Source organism: Pagrus pagrus, assembly GCF_965226575.1.
Source record: "Pagrus pagrus genome assembly, chromosome: 6".
NCBI classification, from domain to species: Eukaryota; Metazoa; Chordata; class Actinopteri; order Spariformes; family Sparidae; genus Pagrus; species Pagrus pagrus.
In genome coordinates this window covers 33,563,583-33,585,028 of record NC_140190.1, presented here as the reverse complement: position 1 = coordinate 33,585,028, position 21,446 = coordinate 33,563,583, and the positions used below count along the sequence as shown (strand labels likewise).

At 39.8% G+C, this 21,446-nt stretch overlaps 1 protein-coding gene across 12 annotated transcripts in view; it reads right to left on the bottom strand.

The window, feature by feature from the left end:
- Positions 1 to 21,446, bottom strand: part of ptprfa (protein tyrosine phosphatase receptor type Fa) — a 541,915-nt gene that overhangs the window by 339,108 nt on the left and 181,361 nt on the right. For 6 of the 12 annotated variants that reach the window (XM_084354897.1, XM_084354905.1, XM_084354902.1 and 3 more), the window contains one exon: positions 15,075 to 15,086. The exons of the other annotated variants lie outside the window; for them this stretch is intronic. In XM_084354897.1, the coding sequence (XP_084211023.1) occupies positions 15,075 to 15,086 (12 nt within the window). The remainder of the gene's footprint in view (positions 1 to 15,074; positions 15,087 to 21,446) is intronic. 12 annotated transcript variants of the gene reach the window in all.

Genomic DNA, 21,446 nt, shown 5'->3' with positions numbered 1-21,446 from the left:
GCTTCTGGTAAGGGTGCATGGTGGTGAAATTCGAGTAAGACATAAAAAAGTTCAAGATGGATAATAGAAAGCGCAAAGGGGGTAGTGAAAAGGCCAGAATAAGAAAAGAAAACTGTTCCCTTATCTTATAAGGGTACACTTATTTGCACTGAGTTGGAAATTATATTTTAGAAAAATACACTGTGAATAACAAGGTTGTATAGAAGAGCACACTATAGTGGACTTAGTAAAGCTATAATAATATATATTTATATGTATTATATTAATATGTATATTTAAAAAAATTCACACACTAAGAGTTTGTTGGACCGCGTTTAGATTACGGCACGCATTCGCTGTGGCATTGTTTTGAAGAGCTTATGTAATATCACAACATTTATTTCCGTTCAGAGTTGCATTCAGTTTTTACCAAGATCTTGTATATACCATTGGAGAGTCAGGCCACTGCATGAAGTCTTCTTCAGCACATCCCAAAGATTCTCAATGGGATTAAGGTCTGGACTCTGTGGTGGCCAATCTATGTGTCAAATGATGTCTCATGGTCCCTGAACCACTCTTTCACAATTTGAGCCTCATCTTGGAATATGCCCATGCCATCAGGGAAGAAAAAATCCATTGATGGAAAAACCTGGTCATTCAGTATATTCAGCTATTCAGCTGACCTCAATTTTTGGGCAAATAACATTGCTGAACCTAGACCTGACCAGATCATAACACCTCCCCCACGGGCTTGTACGGTAGGCATTAGGCATGATGGGTGCATCACTTCATCTGCCTCTCTTCTTACCCTGATGCGCCCATCACTCTGACACAGGGTAAATCTGGACCCATCAGACCACATGACCTTTTTTTCATTGCTCCATAGTTCAATCTTTATGCTGCCTAGCAAATTGAAGCCTTTTTTCAATTAGTCTTCACATTGTGCATTTCGAAATGCACTTACTTTCACTATTAAACATAGCCATGAGTTCTACCGTTGAGTTTTTAGGATGTGATTTCAGCAAACATTTAAGTTTTTTCCAATAACATTTCTTCCTTGAAGATGTTGGTTCACCACTATCCTTCCAGGTTTTAATAATGCATTGGACATTTCTTAACCCAATTTTAGTAGTTTTAGCAATTTTCTTAGTTGTTTTCTTTGCTTGATGCAGGCCAAAAATTTGACCCTTTTGAAACAGAGTAACATCTTGTTGATATGTCTTTCAACATGGTTGTTTAAGAAATGAGAAGCTACTCACTGCATCAGTTAGGCATAAATAACTTGTTGCCAGCCGAACCATATTAATCACTGCAGTAATTATCCAATGGAAGGCTCTTACCTATTTGCTTAGTTAAATCAAGGCGGTGACTTTTTTTTTGGCCAGGCGGTGTATATCTCCATTACAATATGAACTAAAGTGGGCTGGTCTGAGCCATGAAACTCCTGGACTGAAAATGAGTCCCAGTCCGGGCCCCTGGATTCTCCTGTTAGACTGATGTTTATCTTCTTTCTTACAATGATAGCTTTTTAAATATAGCTAAAACCAGCATAATTCCAACATTAATTGTATTATAAACAATTGAAATAGAGAGAAGAATAATGAAATAATTAAAACTTCCATTTAGTCCATGTCTCCACAGTGTGGCATGACAGGGAGAATATTGCTGTAACCATTTTTTTCCCACATACCCTTTTTGCAAGACCATTTTTTACAAATGGGCACTAAGTATTTTAGGAACCTTTTTTTCTTTAGGCCCTCTGCTGTCTTCTCAAAGGTTAGATTACACAGACCTTCCAGTTTCTTTAACCAATGACCAGTGATTTCTCATTAGGGCCCGAGCACTGACCAGTGCGAGGCCCTATTGTATTTGCTAGGATTATTATTAGGGCCCGAGCAGGAAACCTGCGAGGTCCCTTTTGTTTTTGTATTGATTATTATTAGGGCCCAAGCAGGAAACCTGCGTGGTGACTATTGTTTTTGTAATGATTATTATTTTTAGGGCCCGAGCAGTAAACCTGCGAGGTCCCTATTGTTTTTGTAATGATTCTTTACAAGGGCCCAAGCAGGAAATCTGCTAGTTAGGGCCCAAGCAGGAAACCTGCAAGGTCCCTATTGTTCTTCAAATGATTATTATTAGGGCCCAAGCAGGAAACCTGCGAGGTCCCTATTGTTCTTCAAATGATTATTATTAGGGCCCAAGCACTGACATTGCGAGGTCCTATTGAATCTGTAGGCGGAATTTTTTAGGGCCCGAGCAGGTAACCTGCTAGGTCCCTATTGTTTAAGTAGTGATCAGTATTTTTCTTTGTCCCAAATCATCGCATTTTTCACTGCCTGAACATGGATGAAAACACGATTTAACTTAGCAAACACATTAAATTTACGCTTAAAATTTTATAATCTATGGTCGTCATGAACCTCCACCACTAGGTGCCGCTATAATCAAGGAACGTGCATTTTGGCTTAGAACTCCCATATACTTTGTCGCACATTTAAAAACCTTATATGCACGCTTTCCCTGAATTCTGTTGAATCTCGTGCTATCGGCATCGCCCATTTGCGCCCTAGGTTTGTTTCCGCAAATTCACGAAATGTCACAAATCTACTTTTTCGAACTCCTCCCAGGCAATTTCACCGATTTGTACCAAACTTTGCAGACAGCATCTGTGGAACCTCCTGACAAAAAGTTATTGAAATAATTTTAGTATTCCAAAGAATACTCAACTTATTAAATAACAACTTCCTGTACATTTTCTTCCAAACAGGAAGTGTTGCATATCTCCAGATTGGTTTGTCCGAATGACTCAGGTTACTACTTCCCCATCAGACCCTATGGCTCTGTGCAAAATTTTGACCGATGACCACTAGGTGGCGCTCTTTAAATTCAAGTATTTTATATCTCGACATCGGTTGGTTGGATTAACATAAAACTTGGCACACTCATTGCCAATGCCCTCCTGAGGATAGCTGACGAAGGTGTTACTGATCCGACACTTGGTGGCAGTCTAATTTTATATTTGGCACTGTGCCCACACCATAACAATTATGTCAACAAAATTAATAGGGGTGGTATAGACTGGCCCCTGTAACTCACACACCAAAAATGACCAGCAGGTGGCGCTATTATCAAGACAAAAGCATTTTTTGCCAATAACGCCCACATAATATTTCGTACACTTTCAACCTTATATAACCATACCTTATATCTACGTGTTCCCTGAATTCAGCTGAATTGTGTGATGTAGGCCGCGCTCACTTTCGCGCTACATTTCCATTCACAAAATGTCGTAAACATACTTTTGCTAACTCCTCCCAGGCAATTTCACCTATTTGCACCAAACTTTGCACACAGCATCTGTGGACCCTCATGATAAAAAGTTGTAAAAAGAGTTTACAAACATACAGTCTTGCATATCTTGCCAAAATACGGTCTCATTACCACAAAACTTTTGCTTATTGTGTTCCATGGCACGATGACGGTTTGTGCAAAATTTGGTGCAAATCGGCCAATAGGTGGCGCTTTCATTGCTAAATGACGAAAGAACGGCTTGACTGCATTCACTTTTGATTGTAAATTCAGGGCTTCTCCAACATACGGCAGTGCTGGCTGGCTAATGGATACAAACCTCTGTTTAAGAGTCTGTAGGGTCACACAGTGTAGTCCTGTCATTATTTGTTCTTTATGTACATTGCAGGGAGTTCTTCGGACTTCATCGTACATTTTTTAATACCGACAGCAGCACGCCCCGACACGCGTGGACTGCGAGGCCCCGTTCGACGCTGCTTGCAGCTTTAATTTTTTTCTTTGTCCGGAATGATCGCATTTTCCACTGCCTGAACGTGGATGAAAACGCGATTTTATTTGGCAAACACATTAGGCTTGGCGAAACATTTGATAATCTATGGTCGTCGTTAACTTCCTCCACTAGGTGCCACTATAATCAAGGAAAGTGCGTTTTGGCTCATAACTCCCACATACTTTGTCGCACATTCAAAAACCTGAATTCCCTGAATTGTGTTGGATCGCGTGAATTCATGAAAATTTGCGAGAATTTTCGCAAATTCTTAAAATATCGCAAACCTACTTTTGCTAACTCCTCCCAGGCAATTTCACCGATTTGCACCAAACTTCGCACACAGCATCTGTGGAGCCTCCTGACAAAAAGTTGTAAAAATAATTTTGATATTCCAAAGAATACTCAAGTTATTAAATAACAACGTCCTGTACGTTTTCTTCCAAACAGGAAGTGTTGCACATCGCCACATTGGCCCGTCCGAATGACATGAAAGTCAGGTTACTACTTCCCCATGACACTCCAAGGTTCTGTGCAAAATTGTGGACGATGGCCACTAGATGGCATTCTTTAAATTCAAGTATTTTATATCTCAACATCGGTTGTTCGCATTAACAAAAAACTTGGTACACTCATTGCCAATGCCCTCCTGAGGATGGGCACTGTGCCCACACCATAACAATTATGTCAATGAAATTCAAAGGGGTGGTATAGACTGGCCCCTGTAACTCACACACCAAAAATGACCAGCAGGTGGCGCTATTATCAAGAGAACACTTCGGGTCTTCTCTCCATGCTGCATGTATTAAAGAGATCTGATTAATTACACTGAGTCTAAAATTCTTCGGAGAATTAGCAACTCTCTACCTCACAAAAGAGAATTTCCACTACACCGTGTCATCTGCAAAGAGCAGCGACACAATTTTGAGGTTCCCAACCCGGTAGCAGGCCTTCTCCAAGTTCACAAAACACATGTATATTGGTTGGGCAAACACACATGCCCATGTGACTTTTTGACCCTTACACCTAAGGAGGATTATCCCCTCCTCCTCTCACATCCTGATATGTTTTCTATAGTACATTGATTACTGAATGGAAAACTATTTAATTTCTCACACATGGTTTTGTTGGTCTCTTCAGCCCGTGACCTCTAGCAGGCACCGCGGCAGTTTGCAGCTGAGTGTGAAGCGGTCGGGATGAGGGTTCTCTGCTGGAAAATGCTGTATTGCCCCCTCTGGGTCTTGTTCATGAGTGATAGGAAAATGGAGCGTGAGATGGACAGGAGGTTTAGTGCGGCATCAGCAGTTCTGCGGATGCTACTCCGGACTGTTGTGGTGAAAAAGGAGCTGAGCCAGAAGGCAAAGCTCTCGATTTATCAGTCTATCTACATTTCGACCCTCACCTATGGCCACGAGCTATGGGTAGTGACCGAAAGAGCGAGATTGCGGATACAAGCGGCTGAAATGAGTTTCCTCCGTAGGGTGACTGGGCTCAGCCTTACAGATAGGGTGAGGAGTTCAGTCATCTGTGGGGAGCTCGGAGGTAGGAGGCGTACCAGGCATGACCAACTGGGAGGAGACCCTGGAGCAGACCCAGAACTTGCTGGAGGGACAATATATCCCAACTGGCCTGGGATCCTCCAGGAGGACCTGGAAAGTGTTGCTGGGGAGAAAAAGGTATGGAATACCATTCAAAGCCTGCTGCCTCCGCGTCCAGATAATGGATGGATGGGGGGATGACTCAGAACAGTCTTACGTACTTATCACACGGCTCACAAGATTTCACAACTCTGACAACTGTATCTGCATTCTCAGGCTCACTTCAGAGACACCATCAAGACACTGAAGGCTACCAACCCCGGTTCCATCAGCTGCAGTATTATTGAAGAAAAGGAGCCAACAAAGCTCAGACAAACATTTTATATCCTATAAATTCTTCTCAACAAAAGCCCCCCGTTATTGCATTATTTAAAAGCATTTATTATGAAGCAGCAAAATCAGAGAATGTGAACAAGACTTCCGCAACAGCTGAAAGCGAACCTAATGAAAAAAGACAGTAGATGTATGAGAGTACAGGTATGCAGGGGAGAAACAAAAGAGATTTAGTTTGAAGCTGCAAAAGTACTGAGAGCTGAACAGACCTTTAAAAATGTTTTTCTCCCAATTTTCTTGTGGTGGGGCAACTTGCGCAGGCCTACAGTTCATCCAGGGCTAACCTGAAAAGAGGTGTCAAGATGACCAAACACAGCCAGAAGCTAAGGATTGAAAAGCACTTCAGCAACAACGCCAACTCTTGAGGAATGTGGCAAGCTATTTAGGCTATCACAGACTAAAACCCACCAACACCAACTACCCAACCAGCTACACCTCCAACCCTGTCCTTTAGACCTGACACCCTACAGAAAGTACACAAATGAGGTCTAACATAAATAATCAAGTCAAGTCGGAGTTCAAAAAAGAAGATTACATTATTAAATGAACCACAACCAAACAAAGGAAAACCCCCAAAACAATCAATCAAACAAACTGATGGGCCAGCCAAAATACACAAAAGAAGGGCAGCCTCCCAGACCAACCCACCAGGGCCATCGGAGCTGGGGACTAACCTTCTACCCTAACACAAAGAAACGAACTAAACCTAACTGAAACCAACCCATAGAAACTGGACTACCACACCCATCAGATAAACATAAAAAAAAGACATAATACCCCAGCCAGCCTCCAGTCTGACTGACTTTTGCTCTGGTCAGATTGCAAAATAAGGAGAGAGAGCGAGAGCCCAGTGCCCTACCCCGTCTTATTGGTTATCCTTAATAAGCTGGACCACTTTCACCTGGGAAGACAGGCCAAGCATCAGCCTAAGTTGCACGTCATGGCCAGCAGAGTGGGAGCATGTAACAGACCATCAGCCCCTCATACTCTCCCTCACCCATGTGTGTGCTTCACTGAGCAGGATTAAACTGGTAACCCTGATGGGATCTTTGAACATGTATTTAGGAATTGTGCTGGGTAGCCAATTGAGGTTGTGACTGATATTTTTAACCTTGCACTTGCCCAAGCCACTGTACCCACCAAATGTAAAACCACCTATATTGTGCTGGTGCAAGAAAAAAACAAAACAAAACTCAACTGCAGCATGCCTACACGACTTCCCCCCATGGTGCACTTGCTCCGACTATCACGCATGAAGTGCTTTGAGATGCTTGTCCTGGCGCATCTACCACCCTGGGCGATAGATAAAATATGAGACCTTAAATTTCATTCATGTCAGGTAACACTGAGATGGTTGCTTGTTGGTAATAACAGTTCTGCATTATGATGCTGGATGTTCTGGCCCGTACTGAGGGAATCATCATGTTCTCGTATTAGTCAATTAGAAGCCATGAAGTCAACCAAGGACATGGAAAATTGAGTCAGGTTAAAAGTTATACTATAAGTTTTACTGATGGTCTGCACAATGACTTGATGGGTGGATGACTGAGGTACTAACACCAGGGTGAAACTGAATTGGACATTCAGTCCCCATGATGACATTTAAGGGTAACAGATATGAATAACCCCCAGATTCCATTGGGCCTGTCCATGTGGTGTTACGGCTGCAGTACGGCTGCTGGAGCTGATTGCAGCCATTCTAGACAGCGCTTGTGTTTCCACCAGCTGCGCCATGGCATGTTTCAGCAGCATCCCAGAAGTGAAGAGTCTATTTTTGACAGAAGTGGACATCAGCAGTGTCAAGCTGCACAGATCAGATCGAGCCAGACAGTAAGTCAGACAGTGGAACAGCATAGCATCAAGTCAAGTCAGTTTTATTACATCACATTGCCTCAGTGGGCTTCACATCTCATCCAGAGTAGAAGCACAAAAATCAAGGAAAAATTACCAAATAAACACAATCCGAGCAAGTCAATAATATCCAACATGCATGACGCTCTGCTCCCACTGGGATATGAAGCTGCATGGAGGACGGAACAAAAAAGCATTGCACACGTCGGGTAACAGAGACACACCCAGTGGAATCAAAGGGTAAGAACATCTTATAATTAGAATGCAGTCAAACTCATATCTTTACTGGCATGCCAGAGATAAGAGATGGGTAAAGGATGGGGAGGGAAGGAGGGAAGAGTAAAATTTGGGAAGCCAATTCCTAAAGAAGAGAAGCTAGGTGTTGTAGGAGAAACTAAGATGGACGGGGAAGCAAAACCTCTGTGAGCATTGCTATGGAATTCATGCAGCAGTGCAGATGGAGAAGTAGCAGCATGCGTACTCATGGATTAAGCATATAGACTTGAAAAATGTTGTTAATGGCAAGCAGAAGCAGCTTTTGTCTTTAACTAGACAGACATATCAGATGAAGTCTAATGTTATTGTTACAGTGACAGTACATCAAAATTACACAGTATATGTTGTGTAAAACACAAAAAGATACATACATTTTGTTTTTTTAATTCACATATTTTTTTGTTAGATTTAGTGGAATGTCACAAACCAAACTTGATGGGGCCATTCAAACATCCATAGAAGTAATTTTCAGAGCATCTTGGTAGCTGAATGGTTACAACGCATGCCACATTGCCATGATCAAACTAATAAGACCAGTGCACCCCAAACCTTTGAGTTGTACTGCATGTAACACCCCTCTCTCTCCCCTGTTTTCTGTCTGTTTTTTCACTGTCTATGTCCAGTAAGGGTAAAAACTGCCCCTGGTCCAGAGAAAATAAAAATCCCTCCAAAAAAGTCATTTTTCTTTTACTTTGAGTTCTGTGTATACGTCAAGGCAGTGTTTATGTGATTTGTGGAGGTTTGAATCATCAGCTTTATAGCTCAAAAGTTACAGTGTCACAAGATTTCATTTGATAACATCTCTTCCCTCATTGTAACTGTAGCCTGAAATCAGACTGAATTGCAATTTCAGTAAACTCCATTCATTCAGTTTGACATCATATTCATGTCGGCCAAATTAGATTTGAGGGAGGAGGTTTTTGTGTTTTCACCTCACCGATCAGTAGCAGATGGTGTGATCACACTGTCAACATTCTCAGTTGATACAGGTAGTAGTGGTTACTTAAGAGTTTTTACATTGATGTTTTGAAGACAGCAAAAGATGAGACAATATACACATGTTTCCTGGGCAGTAACCTTGTAGGTTACTGGGGTGGTTATTGGGAAAATGGGTGATATTTCCAGTGCTCGGTGGAACTAGCATAACAAAGTATCATAATAACTGATCGTGTTTCAAGGCTTTAGAAGTGTTATCTAAGTGGGCTAAGCAATAATAATAGCGTTAGTAGTGTATACTCTATAAGGTTGCAAACATAGATCTGCTAGCGTCCTACTAGCGTCCTGTTACCATTTAAATGCTGGTTCTGGTTATGTTACAGGATGCATTGGAAGTCATCCCCATAATTCCACCTCATGATGTGAGGTGAAAAGCATTCGGGTTCTCTTTACTAAGCAACTCAATGTGGAAAGAAGAAGTGGGAATAAGTCTGTGCTGATGAAAAGGTTTTGCTGTTGTACATACAATCAAGCCACTGTATCCTGCCCAAAGCATCAACTAAAATGGAAATGACAAAACAAGTTGAGAAATGTATTATCCACATATTACATTAAGATGACAGAGTCTGGGGTTGTTTGTACTTTACAAAAGAGGTTGTCCTTTTAAGTTCCCAGTCTCAGTTCTGTTTTTTTAATGCTTTTGTCTGGAGTAGTTAAATAAAGTAATGTTTTGATAATTGAGAAGATTTCAATAAATCGGGTTAAATGCTAAAAATGCATATAAAAATACGAATTTATTGCGTTTCTATCTACTATCTGCTGGTGCTCTAAAATTTTTCAGTGGGAGCACCAGTGCTACAAGTGGAACAAGAGTTAGACTGCCCTGCTATCATTCAAAACTTGTTGTTTATTGTAATTTTCCTCATGCTTTTATCTATTTATTTATTTATTTATTTATTGCGTTTAGCTGTGTTTAGAAAACAACTGGAAAAGGCGTCTCACACTGCAAAAACTGTGCTCTATCTGACCAGAGCCAATTGGCCTTCCAAACTAGGAGCACCAAAAGTACTCCAGGGGCCATCTGGGGTCATAACTAAACAGATAAAGGTGGGGACACTTTTCTGTTGTAGGATACAATTTCATGCAGGACCAAATAACTTTTGGATGTGATATAACTACAATACTACACTCAGTAAAAAAACTGGTTGCAAGAAAGGGAAAACTAGTGAAGATATACATTTTTTAAAATGACAGATTCTTCGTTTTGATAAAAAATGTCTTCCTGTTTGATTTCAGGAAAAAAAGAAGTTCCAATTTGATTACTGTAATCATTCAGCAACAACTATTTGAATGAAAACATGTTGCCAAGTTTCCCTAAGGTCTCTTGGATGTTCAACACAAATTTTTACCCAATTCAGTGACTAATAAGCGATGGTTTACACATACTGAGAATCACAAAAAATACTGAAATTTTGCTCAAAGGCCAAACTAAAAAAAAACATAAAAAAGTCTAGTACAGCTAAGGTATTTTGTAAGGTCCATGGATTTAATGAAACATTTCAACATGTTTTTTTTTTTCAAGAAAATCCATCAAATGAACTAGGAAGAGTTCTAGATTTTGGATGAGTTGACATGGAATGACCCAAAAGTTAAAACATCACCATGTGCCTCTTTGAACGAGCTCAAAGTTTGCTTGCAGTTTGCATTAGTTTGGGGTGGTAATGTGTTACCAGACATAGTGCGTACTGTAATAATATTAGTATAAGCATCACGTTATATTACTCTGTAACTACTTAAAGTAGTTACAGACTACTTTACTACTACTACTAGTTACAGACTACTTTACTACTACTTTAAGTAGTTGGGGTGTTGCGTAACTTTTGTAGCGCAACACCCCAAGCACTGTTGGTTATTAGAAATAGCAAATCATGAAGACACAACAATTTTATATGTAAGTGCCCAGGATAGCTGAAGTTTCTATCTTCAGTCTGGTGTGGTTTGTTGCCTTACATGGTTTTAAAGGTATTTCATATTTGGTCATACGTCTGCTGTGTCAAAAAATAATAAATCTAATCCATGTTCAATAAACTGTGCCATTATTGCAGCTCTCTCTTTATGTTAAAGGCACTTTATTTGGTGTTACCATTAAACAGAAACACAGTTTCTTTGAAATAAAAGATGTCCAACAAGCTGCACATATGAAAAAACCCATACACTCCAGCACAGTAAAAGTCTTGCAAAAGCTGTAAACATGTTGGAAGCTATTTTGTTCTCGAGGGGTGGTGAAGCAAAGTAGCAGACATGAATAAGAGGTGAGCATGGAAAAACTGAGGTTAGAGTCTGCCATTCAGGGTTATGATGGTCAGACAACAGACGGGACAAGCCATGGCTTTGAATTAGCCAAGACAATAAAAACATGATCATCATGCAGCAGAGACTGGTACTGATGCAATTCCAAAATTTTGTGAAGTGAGAAAAAATTCGGAACTCAGATTACGTCGTAGGCCAAGTTTATGTAAAGATTATGTTCATTTACCAAGAAAAGTGTGACAAGAGTACATATTGAACACATTATTACAATCCTTTTGTCTAATGTAAAGAATTGTCAAAGCTTTTGTTTCGGTAAGATTTTAATCAAAATTAGGTTTGTTAAAGAGTAACCATGCTGAACATTACAACAATGGTTGGTCCTTGGAGCTACTCATAGATTTGCAAAATTGGAGGAGCAGTTGGTTATGGAAGTATTTTTCCCCTTATTTCGAGTTACTTATTTAAGTTGATTTAAAACAACCTGTGCAGCTTTGTCCATTAACTCCAGACTTGTTGCAATTCTCTGGCCATATCACAAAGTTTCAAGGATGTACCCAGATGGCTATGTAAAAAGATGGAAAAAGACATCTCAGTCATTAATCTTTCTCACAAAGCTCTTACTGTCCAAATGTTTCTCCAACGAGGGAAACAACACTAAACAGATTTGCTGAACAATTTAGGGGGAGGATTTGAACCCGGCTAAATCCATCCTCAATGTTCCTCCACACATTATTATGAATCCCATTGCTTGTCTTGCAAGATTTGCCCTACTCTGCCTCTAATTACGCGCTAAATAAAGCCTTTATGGCAACAGGATAAGGAGAGAAAATCGGTGATAAGCATCTTTTTCCCATCATAGAAACTTTTTGTGGCCCTGTTAATCCTCTGGACAACAAGAGGAAGGGAATCGGTGGGACCTGTACCCACTGCCTGTTCTCGGCTGTGCTCCTGTGTCTTCATCCCTGGGTGGCCTGGAAGTCCACTGTACACCCTAAGGGTGGCAGTAAGGTCCATGGCCCGCCATTAATTAACCCCTTTAATCATACCACAACTGAGACAAGAGTTAGCTTGCTCGGTGGAGGAAATACAATGAATTTTAAACATACCAATCTCTTTGGCTGTCACAGCTGCAATGCCTCTAGGCTAGTTAACAGACCAGCAGCAGCCTGCCCTGCGGACATCTGACCTGTATAGGTATATGACATGAGCCAGACTCCCAAGTGTTGTAACTTTGACCTACACCTGTGTGCCATCAAATTTAGGTTTGACATTTTTTCACATGAGGAATTAGATTTTAGAGTTTAGATTTGGAATATGTGATGGATCTGTTGAACATTTTTTCTAGTGTTTTGAATGATGTAAGGAACCACAGACTGGGCAAGACCAGCTGGTCAGCGTCCATGGTAATCAAATACAACACTCTGATCTCAGCTGCTCTTTGTTGATTAACTGCTAACACATGTCTCTGACATAATATATAATTCATTTTGAATCTGAACGTAAACTTAAACTTTGATCTCTGAGTTGAAATCTACGGATCCCTGAAGGGGAAGTGGGCGAAGAAAAAAAAAATCATTGATTTTCTGGTGAGGGTAAAGTAATACTATGCGAGCATGGAATAATGATCTTGTGCTCACGAGAAAGTATCTCCTGCTTAATTTGTAAATGAGGAGGTTTCAAACCATTGACAGGGTGCTGCTCCAGCGATCAGAGGGAGAGATAAAGTCATGAGATACATTAAAAATATCATTATTTATTAATCAAAGCATTCATAATAATCACTCCAACATCAGCAAGGAGAGGCACGTAGTAGAAACATGTTCTTTCTGTCTGTCTATCCATCTCCGCCCCCTTACATTATCCAGTACAATGGACAGCGCTGCACCTAGAGAGAAGCCCACTCCTCAGATCATTCCACGAGCTGATGGTCCTTTAAGCTTCATTGATGCAGAAGAACCAACATACCGCTTATCCAGGATCACAATAAAGGCTATGTGTTACAATTAATTTGGTTATTTTAAAGTCCTTCCCAAAATGTACTGCTGGCTAATGTGCACGTCAGCAAAAAAAACCCAAAAAACATAAGTGCATGAATGTTATTCTATATATAAACAGTTACACGCATAGTCAAGGTTCATTAAAAGTCATCCTCCTGATGAATCTTGAGCTCAATCAAAGTTGTCTAAAAACGGTTATATCAGAAGATAAAAAATGTAATTTAGTTTCCTCTCCAGTGTTTACTTTGTCCAGTCAACTGTATAACTACAGATGCAGTTTGATGCTTAAATGTGTCATGATATATGCTGCAGACACATTACTGCACGCATGGAAACATTCAAAACAACTGAAAGCAGCCTCTCTAATCATTAGAGTATATTGTAAAAGAAAACACTCATTAATGATCCTGTCTCCAAAATTGGTCTATTGTTAAATTGCTTGTTTGCCTATTTTGAATCTTTAAAAAAAATGATTTTAAAAAGAGAGAGAGGGATAAAAGAGAAAGCACCTTTTGTGCACCTACCATGAACCATGCTGGCATGTGGTTTAATACATTCTGGTGTCTTAATATTGTGCCATATCATTTTCGTTCACCCCACAGCTAAGAAAGTGGGCATCTGTTCTGTGAAATTGTGAACTGCATATGGATTGATAGGGTGTAGGTTCTGTCCACAGGACTGAAAGGGAGCGGAAATTGATAGTCAGACAGGCGGATAGACCGACAGAACATGTCATTTAGTGATTTCTTAAAAAATAGATAGAACTAAACTGTTGCCCCTAGTTCCATTTCTCCTCTACATTGTAGCAAAACACAGGAAGGACATGACAGGATAAAAAAGGGAGACAGAGAGAAAGAGAACACTATAATCAGCTGTTTCTACTATTCAGCTGTTTCTATGCGCTTCTCCCTACTGATGTCTGAGTGATTAGTTATTACGAATGCTTTCATTAATTAATTAAGCTCTGTTAGGGATTTGTGATGCGTTTCATGACTTTATCTATGATCACTGGGGATCGCCCAATAGCACTCTGTCTGTGTTTTGAGAACTCCTCATTTACGTATTAAGCACGAGACTCCTTCTGAGCACAAATTACTTTTTTGGTGCTCTCGCAATATTGTCTCGTGCTCACCAGAAATTCTTTATTTTTTCAGCCATGTCCCCTTTGGTGATCTGCAGAACTCTAATATTCGTTACTGCTAAATTGGTTTGTATGACGGTAAACTTAAGGTTCATATTCTTTATAGGTCTACATGAACTGTCTTGTTCATCTAAAATAACATAAATATACTGTATATGCATGAAAACAAACAGAGGCAGTATGGCATATAATGTTATATTTTGTAAGATTCTGAAACACCCGCTAGATAACAGGTGTATCATAATTGCAAATTGAACGTTAATTGTCCTCTGTTTCCGTGTTAAATGTGACAAGTTTGAACACTTGAAATCCTTTGTTTTTTAAAGCTGAAGTCTTTGTTGTAGAATGCCTATTGATATAACTACTACTTTGCAATATTTGAGGTTTTGGTCACTTATTTTAGTTCAAAAAAAGAAGTAATTTAGCTTGCACATTTACTTCTTCCTACAATGCCATTTCAGTGTCACATCCTCCATGTAATCCTTTGCTGGCGGGGAAATGTAATCGCCATTTGTTTGGTGCACCAAAAAGCACATTGTCAATTTCTGTTATTATTAATATTATTATCATTATTATTGTTAATATTATAGTTGTTATTAAGAAGCTCATTTCACAAAATCTTTTAGGAGCAGGCAGCAACATTGAATGTGGTGCAAAGCAACATATATAGTAGCAGCAGGGTTGTTGTGTTTGTGTGTCTTGGGGGTGGGGGGATGGGGGGTTGGGGGGATTTGAGGGGGATTGGGGTCTTGAGAAAGAGGCTGGGACGGGCCTGAGGCGCCTAGCAAATGCTGGCGCAGCACAGCTCCAGTCTGCCAGACCTCAGCTTTAGGAGGGTAAAGAGTGAAGAAACCAACCTTCCCGCTGATCTGAGTGGTAAGATTTGGGTTGTATTTTTGGATGGCGATGATGATGGAGGGATTTAAGATAAAGTGAAAAAGAAAAAACAAAAATAGGGGCAAAAAAAAGGAAGAGGAGGAAGAAGACAAGGAGAAGCAAACCGAGTAACACAGGCAAATATCTGCTTATCCATTTACAAGTGAGAAAATCACAAAAGAGACAATAGCTATGAGGTGCAGTGACAAACACAAACACAAACACACACACACACACACACACACACACACACACACGCCTGCAAACACACAGCCAACAGTGGAGTGCAAAACCATCACACATACAAAGCAAAAGGTTTTGAAGAATACACTCTCACCTAAGCAGAATAAGACACATGATAGGATCAGCAGTGCTAATCTAACTTTGACTGTAACAAACTGCACTATTCCAATCAGCACCCACACAAATACACACAAAGAAGCAGACATATACACACATCCACATAGCCTTGCCTGTACTGAACTACTCCTGCTGTATTTGAGCCCTTTACAGCCTGTGAATTAAGACAGCACCAAAGAGGCCACGGCTTGTGGACAACCAAAATTCATTAAACACACAAAGCAGATGTGTTGCTGCCCATTGACTCTGACCATTGAGCCCTGGAGACAATGATCACATAAACATGGCCCCTGATAGGATTAGTCGAACACTCACCTTGAAAATCTGTACTTCTTTTTCCTCAACCTAATACTGTCACATTGGTCCAGTTACCCAATAACCAATGCGAACACAGGCATTAAAGTAATCTATTTTCTGGGATCCATTTATATGGACTGCACACATCTGTTTTTTTTAACTAAGCCAGAACTGGTTTTTGTGGTTTAAATAGATCTTATCAACTCATATTGCAATTTCAGTCCTACTAAGGAGAGCTTGATTAATGAGTGACAATGTTTGATACCCCCCTTTCCGACCAAAGTGTACCGAGTGCTGGTTCGAAGTTGGTTCAACTTGTGAACCTTTTAAGAACCGGTTTGCTTTTCTACGAGCATGAGAGCCACCAAGTCACATCATTCAGTCACTGTACAAGTGTCCAATTTCCCAGCAGTGCTAGGAACAACTATGGTGGACTACATTGACTATTTACAAGTGTTGCTCCTGGCTTTGCATGCCTACATTGGCATCCAAACATGACCAGTCCTCAGACCACTGATGCTTTGATTTGCATCCGATTTGTGTCCATAATAAAAAAAACGTTGTTTATTCTCCTATGGATAAGTCAGAACAGGCTACATTATCTCTTGTAAGATTATAATTATAGCTCAAAATGAGTAGTAGTAATATGGTGCTAATGGACGTTCATCACTGTTTCTCCACTGTTTATTAAGCAGCTGTTCACCGATAAAACAGCCAAGTCCATTCAATAATACCAATAACTACTCTTGTGTAAAGTCAAGAATAGCCCTATTAACACACATATTCATTTAGGGCAAGTAATTAATTGTAATTTAAGTAAAGCATCAGCAAAACCGGAATGCATTGACTGGACTATAGCTTAGTTCAGCAACAGGAACCTGAAAACGACTGATACATTATGCCTGTATACATGCCCCATCTCTGCATGTCACTGACTTCAATTCTTCCCCGGAGTCCTTGTGCTTTCTAGTCCTACAGGCTCTCATGGATCCTGGCCGCGCCCGGGTCGTGGATGCGCCTACTGCCATGGCCCTGCCTGACACCCACCACTACTGTTGCTAATATTAGTCATATCTCTGTTACATACGTTTCACTACTATTATTGTAATGCATTACTACATACTATCCTTACCGTTAACCACTACTACTGTTACTACTAGTAGTCACATTTCCATGTGCATTTCATTATTATTGCTGTAATACCTCTTTATGTGCTTTCATTCCTGTCAACCATCTATTATAATTGTATACATTGTGATCTCGTTGATCTGCTCTGTACATGCGACATCTATTGCACATCTGTCCGTCCTGGGAGAGGGATCCCTCCTCTGTGGCTCTTCCTGAGGTTTCTTCGCATTTTTTTTCCCTGTTAAAAGGGCTTTTTTTGGGGCAAGTTTTTCCTCACTCGAATCGAGGGTCGAAGGACAGAGGGTGTCGTCTCTGTACAGACTGTAAAGCCCTCTGAGGCAAACTGATTTGTGAATTTGGGCTATACAAATAAAATTTGATTTGATTTGATTTGATTGCATCATTCAAAGTTAAGGGTATTGAGAGTAACCGGGAAGAAAGGAGGAAATATAAGTATACACTTTGTGCTTCCTATCATAGCCTACACTTATTGAATCTGTAAACCATCAACCATATTCTTCAACCCTTGGAAAGTTTGTTATACCTGACTAGGCTGTAGGGGAAGGAGGAGACATTGCGTCTGATGAGGATGAAGAGGGAGCAGATTTGACAAGATGGCACTCAGTTACTAATTATCGAATACAGTAATTAACAAGATGTTGCATTGTTCAGAAACACGATCATTATTATTATTTTAGAAATGAGTTCAAATTTGCCATAGCTGTTTCACAAGGTTGATTAAGTTTCTTTTCATGATGCAACAACTACTTAAATCACTCGATTTCTAAGGGAGTCTGGGATATTGCCGTTACTAATGACATTCATCACTTCATTTTGTGGTCCATATCCATGACTTTCACACACACACGGCAGCCCACTTCTTGCAACAATTGTGTAAAGTAGATCACAACAACAGCTATTTAATTCAAATAAGCAAAGGTATGAAAGTGAACACCCCAGAGAGAGAGAGTTAGTGGTCATTGTCACTGTCATTCACGTGAGAATATGGTGCATAGTTCCTCTGGAAAACACATTTCCTTTAACGTATTTATATCATCAATGTAAAAATTACCCATTAAATTAAAAAAATATATATATTCGTGATTAAAATAATGGTTGTTAGTAATGTATTACAGACCCCCACAGATCTGATATTTTACTACTTTAATGGGAGCTCATACCCTACCTTATGGGAGTCCAGCTCCAATTGGCTCCCACGTAACTCGAACCCTGATTTTAGAACACAGACACTGATGTGGTGTGTGTCCCGAGGAGAGATCATGCAGAGCCCAAGCCTAACCCAAAGGACATGTGTGTCCTCACTGGAAGAAACTGAGATCTTCAGTGGAATGGGGGGCATTGCTTACTTTGGATTCTTGATTTGTTTGGACTGATGCTAATCAGACCTCAAATACACATATGAAGTCCCACAGTGCATTTTCCTCAAGATCTTCAGAACCCTGACTATCACATAATCTAAATAATCAATCAATTAATCAATCAAATCAATCAAAGCTTTATTATCATTTAGCTGTACCTACAAAAGTAGTGCAGCAAAAATGAGACTGTGTTTCTTTGGGATCCCATAACAAGAACACAATAAATACACACAATATATTACTATAATAATTTAAACTAAAACTATGACTATGACTAAGGCTCATAAAGTGCACATAATAATGGCACTTCAGTGATGGGATGGGAAAATAAATGTGGAAAGAGTGTGATAATGACTTTATGATTGCTTCTGTGACTTACTAAATTAAAAGGTAACCAGTTACAGTTTGTTTGACAGTCACAATGTTAACTGTCTTTTCTTTTTCAAGTAGTTCTGATACAAATTAAACTGAACCATGAAAAGTTTAGTTAAAAATGTTCTGTCTCATCATTAGTGAAGTGCATTTTCCTTTTAAAATATAATTCTCTGTACTATAGTGCATAGTACAGTGCCATTAGATATGTTAAAAGTTTGTTTAAATTGTTAAAAGCATGAAGTCAGTAAACTTTTTTTATGTATTTACACATATATTATATAATAATATATATATATAATAATAATAATATAATAATGTTTTTATTAGAATTTGTTCGCAATGTGCAATAGTTTTTTATTGAGTTTTCACAAGATTATAAACAACACAAACAGTAAGGTGTACAAACAGATACAAACTAAAAATTAGAATAGTTTAATATTCAGATTATTATTCTATAATTAGACATTTATTTAGTTGGTGTTGGTTTCCATAAAATTTCAGCACCTGATCCTGTTTTTAGAGTGTTACATTAAGCCAGTTACTTGTAATAATTTTCTTCCAGCAGAATTCCCTACATACTAGTGAATTTGTGGATGTACATACATTTGCTGTAATATAGAGCGCTCCTTCAGTTTGAATCATTCCCCAATAACTACAATAACCTTATATGAAGTTCCAACTGGTTTTTCCCATATCTCTTTTTGAAAGTAATCTCTTAATTGCATGTATCAAGAAAAATCTTTTTTTTCAGGACCATACTTTGCCTTTTAATCTTTGAAGCTTATAAATTCCCCTTTCTGAGACTACATATTACATTTATATCTTTTGTGCCCATTCTTTGAATGTTGGGTCATGCACCCCTAGCTTAAAATTTGAGTCATACGCAAACCACCTCAGAGTAAGCTTTAATTTGTGTTTTTCTACTATAATATTCCATGTTTTTAGTGTAAATGCTACTATAGGGTCTAAAACATGTCTCAAGGCCCATATTAAATAATTGTCCCCCACCAGGGGTCTGGTAGGCCTGGATCTCCCTTTCGATTTCTTTCCATCAAGACTCGTAGTCAGGGCTACACTACCAGGCCTGATATCTGAGTTGGGCTGCATAAAAAATATTCCTTTAGATTGGGTAGAGCCATTCCTCCCTTATTTTACTGCAGTTGAAGTGTTGTAAATCTTGTTCTTAGCTTTTAACTATTCAAAATGATTCTAGAGATCATCTTGTCCCAGGCTAATTTGTTTTTGGGAATATTAATTGGCAGAGATTGAAATAAATATAGTAGCTAAGGTAGGATAGTCATTTTAACCATCTGTATTCTGGCACTGAAGTCTTAAGGGAGGCTAGACCACCATTCAACATGTTTTTGGATCAATATTGTTGTAGTTGTTATACCAAGATACTTCATTGTTTTAGTATTCCATTGAGGTTTATATAAATCTCCAATTTCTTGGGATGGAGAATAATTAAATGAAAGAATGTGTGTTTTTGATATATTTGATTTTTTACCCTGAGTGTATCCATATGTTTCCAATAGGTTAATTATTTGGGAAACATATGTGTGGTTGTTCTCGAAAAACAATCAAGTCATCCATTGTTGTGCTCACATCACACAAGGCACCATTATGTAGTGCTTCATGCAAACAGTTAAATTTGGCTATCAATAATAATTAATGATTATCAGGGATAATTATTAATTATGATTAATAATAGGATCCAATTTACATTAGATTACCTCGGGGCACCACCCCTGAAGAAGGGAAAAGATAGCCAATTCACCAAATCAGTCTCAGAAAAGGTACTAAACTGTTTGTAACTCTGATTAATCATTAACTAAATAACTACAACTAATATTAGCATAACAGCTAGTAATGGTTGAAGGATTTTGGAGTTCTTGACAGAGTAGAGGTTGGCAACATTCACTCTTGTACAATATTAAATCGGCAGCTTGAAGGTTCTAAAGTCTTTTATTTACTCAAAGATGAAAACACACTAACTAACAAGTACTGGGGGTGCTGCTGCTGTACACACCGGAGAAGGTGTGCCGCATTGTGCTGACCTGTGGTGTCCTGCACAAAGTGGCACACCGCCATGGCATACCACTGCCAGAACACATCCCCCCCACCAGAGGAACCAGATGCCAGACCCGTCAACCTCGACCCACCCCGGGAAGCGATACGGGCCCGGCAGGATCTGATTTCAACAATGTAGGCAAGGACGCAATTTACATTTTAAGTGCATTTATTGCATTGCAAATATCTCCAAGGACATTGATAATTTGATCTAGACGATCACTGATGCCACAGATTACTCTCACAATTTCCTCCTGTGATTCTAGCACAGCTTGTGTGAGGACATGGCCAGTCGGGCGGACGTCAGCAGCTGGTGTGGAGTCGCCGGGGAGCATCGTGCTGGTGGAGGTGCCGGTGGAGACGCCGGTGGAGACGCCAGGGCGTGCGGTGCCGGTGGAGGTGCCCTCTCCTGGCTCATCGTCTATTCAGAAATGATAATAAAAAAATGAAGTAATTAAGCATGAGTCAATGTGTTTATATCCTGGCAACTTTACGCACAAGTATGTGTAATGTGAGCAGCCTATTGTACGACCAGTATAATGACAACATTTCTGAGTTCAACACATTTACCTTGGGGATGATCTGTGTCACCTTCATGGGCCCCCACAACTCCGGTTAGAGCTGTGTCACCCACAATAGCCGCCACTCTCTGCTCAAAGGGGGTCAGTTCCTCCCCTCCTGTCCCCCCGTCCGTTGCGGTCACGCTTCGACGGTGGGCCAAAATCCTCCGCTTCACCTCCACCT